General features: G+C 44.8%; 2 protein-coding genes across 2 annotated transcripts; one reads left to right on the forward strand and one right to left on the reverse strand.

The window, feature by feature from the left end:
• Positions 1 to 218: 218 nt before the first annotated feature.
• LOC119340965 (tRNA (guanine-N(7)-)-methyltransferase) lies at positions 219 to 1,998 on the forward strand. The gene is made up of 3 exons (XM_037612866.1): positions 219 to 408; positions 493 to 866; positions 1,341 to 1,998. The coding sequence occupies exons 2-3, from the start codon at positions 540 to 542 to the stop codon at positions 1,800 to 1,802; spliced, it is 789 nt and encodes a 262-aa protein (XP_037468763.1). The 5' UTR covers positions 219 to 408; positions 493 to 539; the 3' UTR covers positions 1,803 to 1,998.
• Positions 1,999 to 2,226: 228 nt separating this feature from the next.
• LOC119339952 (ankyrin repeat domain-containing protein EMB506, chloroplastic-like) lies at positions 2,227 to 5,062 on the reverse strand. Its single transcript, XM_037611857.1, has 7 exons — positions 4,637 to 5,062; positions 4,343 to 4,422; positions 3,854 to 3,952; positions 3,669 to 3,767; positions 3,362 to 3,460; positions 3,179 to 3,277; positions 2,227 to 2,846 (listed from the first exon to the last, which is right to left on the reverse strand). The coding sequence occupies exons 1-7, from the start codon at positions 4,971 to 4,973 to the stop codon at positions 2,742 to 2,744; spliced, it is 918 nt and encodes a 305-aa protein (XP_037467754.1). The 5' UTR covers positions 4,974 to 5,062; the 3' UTR covers positions 2,227 to 2,741.
• Positions 5,063 to 7,958: the final 2,896 nt, after the last annotated feature.

The following is a 7,958-nucleotide window of genomic DNA, read 5'->3' on the forward strand; positions in this document are numbered from 1 at the left end:
CACCCCTTGAGCCGTGCATGGCTCGGCACGACACGATCCATTTAATTTTTATATAGAGGCAAAAATAGCCCATTGGGCCGAACTACGCGGCCCAGGAGCCGTGGTCGGGCCTGGAGGCGCGGCACGCGGGCCGGCACAATACGGCCTGTTAAGTAAACGTGGCATGGCGGGCCTCGTGCTGTGCCAGGTTTGTTCCCACGCGTCGGTCTGATTTTTCTTCCTTCTCACACTCGCACGGCGCGGCCCAATTCCCGACCAGACGTCGCTCCCTGACCCTTCCCCTCCAACGCCGAAGCCCTAACACGCAGCTCCGGCGGCTCAGCTCGCAGCCCTCGCACCTTCGTTCCCAGCGCGCGCGTACCCCCACGGACGGCTCACCGGCGAGGCGCAGCTTTCTTCGACCCCCCGGTTCGTCTCTCCCTCTCTCTCGATTCCCAATACTACTCGCGTCGCGCCGATGCTTACAAGGTGTTTGCTGTAATGCCTCACCAGACGAAGCAGGCGGGGAGCCTGACGCCGCAACGCGTGGCTTTGGCCAGATGACGAGGACCAGCGGCGCGAACGGCGGCGGGCAGCAGGGGTCGGGGAAGCTCCCGCGGAAGCGCTTCTACCGGGCGCGCGCGCACAGCAACCCGCTCAGCGACTCGCACTTCCCGATCCCGATATCGCCCGACGACGTCGACCTCTCGCAGCACTACCCGCGCTACTTCCCGGCCGACAAGGGCGAGCACGGTGATGGGGGTGGGGACGCGGAGGCGCCCCGGATCCGTTTCGCGGACGTCGGGTGCGGGTTTGGTGGGCTGCTCGTCGGGCTCTCGCCTCTCTTCCCCGACAAGCTCATGATCGGCATGGAGCTGAGGGACAAGGTAATTTTGATGCTCTTGCTTCAATTTCGCTTTGCTGCCTGGAAGAGTTGATGTTGAAGTGTATAGTCATAGGTAACAAGTAACAACAAGCGATTAAAACTAGTATCATATACTCAGAACTTTTACCAAGTGCTAACTGCAAGGTCATGGACATGGATACATAGTTCATAGAAAATGCATGTGCCTTGGGCATGCCCCCCTTGTTCCAAATAAGAAAAAAGAATGTGCATTATGCATTTTAGTAGGCCAAATATGTCAATAGTTTATTTGTTTTGTTTTCTGATAATGGACAAGAATTTCCGCTACAGAAGCATGCTTAATCGAGTATGTGATGGCATAATACCATGGATTTGTACATAGCAAAAGAAGTGAAAACTTCCCCTCTTTCAAACTACTTGTTTACTCTAGTTGAATAGTTCAAAGTTCAAGGCGCAATTTATAATTGCTTGCTTTGTTTGTCATATTTTGATACAGGTGACCGAGTATGTCAAAGAGCGGGTTCTGGCTTTGAGAGCATCAAACCCAGGACAGTATGACAACATATCCGTTGTGCGCACCAATTCAATGAAATACATTCCTAACTACTTCGGAAAGGCTCAGCTCTCCAAAATGTTCTTCCTGTTCCCTGATCCTCACTTCAAGGAGAAGAACCACCGGAGGAGGGTGATTAGCATGCATTTGCTCGATGAATACGCTTACGTGATGGAAGTGGGAGGAATCATATACACTATTACTGATGTAGAGGAGCTTGGTATATGGATGCGCACGTGTCTGGAGAAGCACCCACTCTTCGAAGCTGTTCCCGAGGAAGAGATAAAAGTCGATCCAGTTGTGAAGCTACTGTCTAGTGCCACCGAAGAAGGTCAGAAGGTCGCGCGGAATGGAGGGCAGACTTTCCAGGCCATCTTCAGGCGCATCTCCTTGCAAGAGGAATAAGCAATTTTGGAAGTTGCTAAGCTCTTAGCACTTGTGTACTTTCCTGGACTTTGCTAGATGGATCTGTGACATTTCTATACATTTCTGTAGCATGATTTCACTATGCAGTAGTCTTACGTAGCTCTGCTATCTCAAATGTTTGGTTCTACTTTACAAATATATATTTTTTTGGAAGATTGCTATGAGTTCACTCTCAGATGATGCGAGTTCTCTGCATTCCCATGTTCTGGTATTGCATGTTTGAGAACTGATATTTCTGTTTGGAAATTGGTACCAGGTTGCATTTTGTGTATGCTCATATTTACGCAAATCTGTAAGTGTTGGAAGTTGCTTCATATGTGGACATAAAGAGAGATACTTTTGCACACGATAACTTTTTATAGTATGGGAATATTCAATAATGATGAAAAATTAGGTTCCCATATGAAAAATGAAAATGACTCTTCTGAATTCTACAGTTTGAAGAAAATACAATCACAACTTCATAATGTCGCCATCATGTAATAACTGGTAACACCAACTCGTCTCTGAATGTTGTTAATCCAGTTACATCTGAGGCAAGCTTTATCCAATTACAGTAAATCACCAACTGAGATACCCTGTTCAAGCAGTTTGATTTCATGTATGCCCACTGCCTATCCCGAAGGCATGATGTATAGACTACACAGCATGTCCATGAGAACAACCACAGATCAAATTTTCCAAGTTCCAAGTTGCATGGAGTCCTCACATAGGATAATTTCATCTAGTGCTGACTATTTCGTCCTTGTCGGGTTACATGTTTCTGGTTCCATCTACATAAGCTTCTAGAATCCGGATGCAAAGGAGCGATCAACAGTCCATTAACAATCAGAATAACCACCTAAAGACAGAGTTCCCATATTCTACTAACTTCCTAACATTTGATCTTTGTCTCGAACTTTTTGTCAGAACAGAACCTCACACACCTCTGTTGGCTGGAACAAGTTTGAGAAGCTTTGCCAGATCATATGAGTTGAAATCCCTTCCGAAACATAGGCTCAGGTCCAATGGAGTTTTCCCACCCTGTAATGTGTAAACATAAATCCAAACAACTTATGAGTTCAGTGTTCAGGATCATCTTTTGGTCCTCAGGTAACATAACACATCAACACATGTAGTTTAGACAGTAGCTTCTGAGTTCAGAGTAAAGAGCAAGATATGCATCGCAGGAATAGTGGTCTAGATAGAACGTCAAGATTAAAGAAGTTGTACAGTGGATATGAACATTTCTCAAGGTGACTGTCGAAATTTTGTAACACAACATACAATGGCATGAGAATGTACACAAAATAGGACCTGAGCGCATCAGAAGCAAATATTATAGATCCAAAAACATTAAACCAAAAGGGCCATACATTGGTTCTTCTTGTCTGATCAGCACCATTGACAAGCAATATCTTTGTTATATCTCGATTTCTACTCTGTACCGCTAAATGCAGTGGTGTCCAGCCATCCTGCATGTAAGGAAAAATATGAGAAAATAACTTAATGTCTCAGAGTGGTTGAGCTGGTAAGAGAAGTGTGTCCTTTCAACTTACAACATCAGCAACGTTAACATCGACCCTGTACTTAATCAGCAGCTTCACGGTTTGCAGGGCACCAACTTGAACTGCATAATGTAGTGGCGTGGCTCCATCCTGCAAATGGGGCAGACTAAATTCAAGGGCCAACGTACAGGAATAATCTTAAACTTCAAAGATAAGAACTACATTGTTGCTAGTGAGGAACCAAATCCATCTGACAAGTGCTAAAGTGTAAATGCCACTTTCCAAAGTTCAGTTAGTATCTTCCACTTCATTATGGGGTTAGAGAAAAATAAATCATAAAAAGGATATTGCTGTTTACCCTATCTGTGACATGAGGATTTGCTCCTTTTCTTAGGAGATGGCTAATGACAGCCTCCTTTTTGCCTATTATCGCCTTGTGAAGAGGAGTAAAACCATCCTGTATCAGCAACACTCCCAATATTAGCACCACTATCCTAGATGGGATTTTGGACAAGCATCGCAACAAATAAAGCGGGAGCCTACTTTATCAACTAAATCAATATCAACACCATTGTCCAGCAGCTTGTCCATGAGAGGTATCTGCAGCGCCAACGCGTATGTATGAAGCGGATGCCATTTGGGCTGCACCAAGCAATGCAATTTCAGAAGTTAGAATCAACATCCAACATTCCAACATGCCACATATCTGTATCACTCGCTGCTCAGATGTCCTAAAAAAAGATATGCTTATATGCTAGAAAGATCACCCTTCCTGTCTCTGCATCATTTGATGTGATGCACAAAGCCAAATGACACCCGAGACATGATGTTGAAATCAGCTACAAAATGGTAACAGATGTCGCGCTGTGCCTAGCGTCAACGAAACCACCCACCACCAAACACACTGCATTTTACTTTTACAACTAGCATAACCACCTAAAGTCCAAACAGCACTAAACCTGAAAGAACAACTCTCCAACACAGTGGGAGACACTTACAAAATGGACAGTAAGATAGTGAAACACACTTAACTGATGATATTTTGGTGACATCAGCTGTCTCATTCTGATCCAAGATAGCCTCTTCTTCCGGCGTTAAGAGAAGCTCGATTTCTGGACGGATAAAATAGCGGCACAATAAGGTGTACAGTTCAAAAAACTGTAACTCCAGTTTCAAAAAAAAAAAAAAAACTGTAACAGCAAAAATACTGAAATGAGAATTGAGAGGCATAAACAGCACAATCTTTTTTAGAGTGCAAACTAGAAGAACAGAAGCACATCAAGAAAATTCGGAGGAGTAAATTTAGCTCGGAGACCCAGTCGATACCTCTCCGGAGCTCCTGCTCTTCACGCTCCTGCTGCCGCCTTGCAACGAGCCTGGAGAGCGGTAAGGGGGAAGGGAAAGGAGAGCTTCTTTGTACGGTCGCTTGCTTTCCGTTATCTTCGTAGTCGCTCCCGGAGCCGTCGTCTGGCTCCTCCCAGAAGGCGTCGCCGCCGCGAGGGAGGACACGTGCCGGGGCCCGGAAGGCAATTGAGAGCGGCGGCGGAAGAGAGGGAGATGGACGGTAGTGAGGTAGTGCAGCGCGGTGTGAAGCGGGGCGCGGAGAGGCATGGAGAAGGGCGGCGGCGGCGGCGGAGGAGGCCGTGGCCGCCCATGGGAGCATCTCTCGCCCGGCGCCTCTTATCGCAGAGGGGCTGAGCCGAAGGATGCTTCTCCCTGTGGTGTCTTCGCTAGGATTTGACTGTCAGCCCCCACTCCAACCCGTCTACCCATTTGGCCTGCAGAAATCCGTTTGAGTCAAAATGGACAGAAAGCCAAACCGAATATCGATGCAAATGAATGGTTGTTCGTTTTTCATCCCGTAGACCCATTTTCAAACTACATGTAGACCGAAAAATTTGCGCATGTACGTGACGCCGGTTGGGGTTACCTACCACGGGTAGGGTTACCAAGCGTACATCTTGGGTCACGCACGGGGCTTATAACATCATACTCCAAGACCCCAGGGTCACAAATACATTCAGGAGTCATTAAGGTTTACTTCACTCGGAAGAAGCACATTCATTTGGACGTCATTTATCACTCGGACGCCATCCGTTCACTATTATTATGCACTACTCCCTCTTAAGATCTAATCATTCACTTGGCCAAAGAAAACTCATAGATCAGAAAGCATACAAAGCTATAAAATTATATAAATAGATTTTAGAGAATACTTAAATACTTTCAATGAATAATTTTATCATGAACCCACAATTCATCGGATCCCAACAAACGCACCGCAAAAAGTCTACATCGGATTGATCTCAGACGAGATCATTGTATTGAAGAGAGAGAGAGAGAGAGAGAGAGAGAGAGAGAGAGAGAGATCTAGCTACTGCTATGGACACATAGGTTTTGTGGGAACTACTCACACATTATCGCAGAGGCAGTAAGGTTGATGAAGATAGCCTCCCCAATGGTTTCCCCTCCGGCAGAGTACCAACAGAAGCCTTCAGATGGGACCGCGGAATAATAGAGGCTTGCGGCGGCGAAAGAATTGTTTCGCGTATCGCGTCGGAGGTTTCTGGATATATGGGAATTTATAGGATTGAAATTAGGTCAAACGGAAACAAAGGGGGGCACAAGGCATCTGGGCGCGCCCCCCTCCCTTGCTGCTCTCTCGTGCACCGTCTGGTTGATACGTCTTCAACGTATCTATAATTTATGAAGTATTCATGCCATGTTTACAACAATTTTATATGGTTTTGGTATGATTTGGATGGAACTAACCCAGACTGACGTTGTTTTCAATAGAACTACCATGGTGTTGTTTTTTATGCAGAAATAAAAGTTCTCTGAATTCGACTAATTTTTTAACGATTTTTTGGAAGAAAAGAGAAACAATGGAGCAAAGAACCACCAGGGGGGCTGCTGCCCACAAGACACCAGGGCGCGCCAGCCCCCCTGGCGCCCCAGGTGGGTTGTGGGCCCCCTGAGGCCCATCTTCGCGTGATTCCAACGCTGAAAAATCCTATATATTCAGAAACCCCCGAAAGTTAACCTAGATCAGAAGTTCCGCCGCCGCAAGCCTCTGTAGCCAAGAAAAACCAATCTAGACCCCGTTCCGGCACCCTGCCGGAGGGGGAAATCATCACCAGAGGCCATCTTCATCATCTCGGCGGCCACCATGATGAGGAGGGAGTAGTCCACCCTCAGGGCTGAGGGTTTGTACCAGTGGCTATGTGTTTAATCTCTCTCTCATATTCTTGATTTGGCACGATTTGATGTATCGCGAGCTTTGTTAATATAATTTGATAATATGGTGTTTTCCCCTCTCTATCTTGTTGTGATGAATTGAGTTTTCCCTTTGAGATCTCGTTGTTATCGAATTGAATACTTTTATGGATTTAAGAACACTTGATGCATGTCGTGCTATGAATACCCGTGGTGACAATGGAGTATCATATTGATTCATTTGATGTGTGTTTTGGCACTCAACTCGTGGATTCCCGAGGTAACATTGGGGTAATCTATGCATAGGGGTTGATGCATGTTCTCGTCTTTGTTTCTCCGGTAGAAACCTTGGGGCACTCTTTTGAGGGTTTTTTGTGTTGGATTGGGTATTATGGATCTGAAATTGTTTGATGCATATCGGATAATCAAATCACGAATACTCGTGATGACATTGGAGTATCTAGGTGACATTAGAGTTGGTTGATGTGTATCATATGGTGTTATTTTAGTACGAACTCTTAGATAGATTGATTGGAAAGGATAACTTGGTGTTATTTTAGTATGAACTCTTGGATAGATCGATCAGAAATGATAACTTTGAGGTGGTTTTGTACCCTACAAACAATTTCATCTTATGTTCTCCACTATATAAGAATATTGGAGTGATTGTTCATAGCATGTTGAGGGATGGTTATATGATCCAATTATACTAGCATTGTTGAGAGATTGCACTAGCGAAAGTACGAACTCCAGGCCTCATTTTCAAGCATTGTAATACCGTTTGTGCTCACTTTTTCTACTTGCTACCATGCTGTTTTTATTGTTCCTATAACAAAAATTAATATCTACTATCATTACTACACTTGTATCACTATCTCTTCGCCGAACTAGTGCACCTATACAATTTACCATTGTATTTGGTGTGTTGGGGACACAAAAGACTCTTTGTTATTTGGTTGCATGATTGTTTGAGAGAGACCATCTTCATCTTATGCCTCCCACGGATTGATAAACCTTAGGTCATCCACTTGAGGAAAAATTGCTACTGTCCTACAAAACTCTACGCTTGGAGGCCCAACATGTTGGAAATATGCCCTAGAGGCAATAATAAATTAGTTATTATTATATTTCCTTGTTCATGATAATCGTTTATTATCCATGCTATAATTGTATTGATAGGAAACTCAGATACATGTGTGGGTACATAGACAACACCATGTCCCTAGTAAGCCTCTAGTTGACTAGCTCGTTGATCAATGGATGGTTACGGTTTCCTGACCATAGACATTGGATGTCGTTGATAACGGGATCACATCATTAGGAGAATGATGTGATGGACAAGACCCAATCCTAAGCCTAGCACAAAGATCGTGTAGTTCGTATGCTAAAGCTTTTCTAATTGTCAAGTATCATTTCCTTAGACCATGAGATT

This window comes from Triticum dicoccoides, chromosome 7B, assembly GCF_002162155.2.
Source record: "Triticum dicoccoides isolate Atlit2015 ecotype Zavitan chromosome 7B, WEW_v2.0, whole genome shotgun sequence".
NCBI lineage: Eukaryota > Viridiplantae > Streptophyta > Magnoliopsida > Poales > Poaceae > Triticum > Triticum dicoccoides.

What these genes read in the sequence shown, in the direction of transcription:
- LOC119340965 (XM_037612866.1), top strand. Translation starts at nt 540, where the DNA reads ATGACGAGGACCAGCGGCGCGAACGGCGGCGGGCAGCAGGGGTCGGGG. An exon ending in GCATGGAGCTGAGGGACAAG is followed by an intron (nt 867 to 1,340) that starts GTAATTTTGATG and finishes ATTTTGATACAG; the next exon opens with GTGACCGAGTATGTCAAAGA.
- LOC119339952 (XM_037611857.1), bottom strand. Translation starts at nt 4,973, where the DNA reads ATGCTCCCATGGGCGGCCACGGCCTCCTCCGCCGCCGCCGCCGCCCTT. An exon ending in ATCCTCATGTCACAGATAGG is followed by an intron (nt 3,461 to 3,668) that starts GTAAACAGCAAT and finishes CCCCATTTGCAG; the next exon opens with GATGGAGCCACGCCACTACA. An exon ending in ATGTTAACGTTGCTGATGTT is followed by an intron (nt 3,278 to 3,361) that starts GTAAGTTGAAAG and finishes CCTTACATGCAG; the next exon opens with GATGGCTGGACACCACTGCA.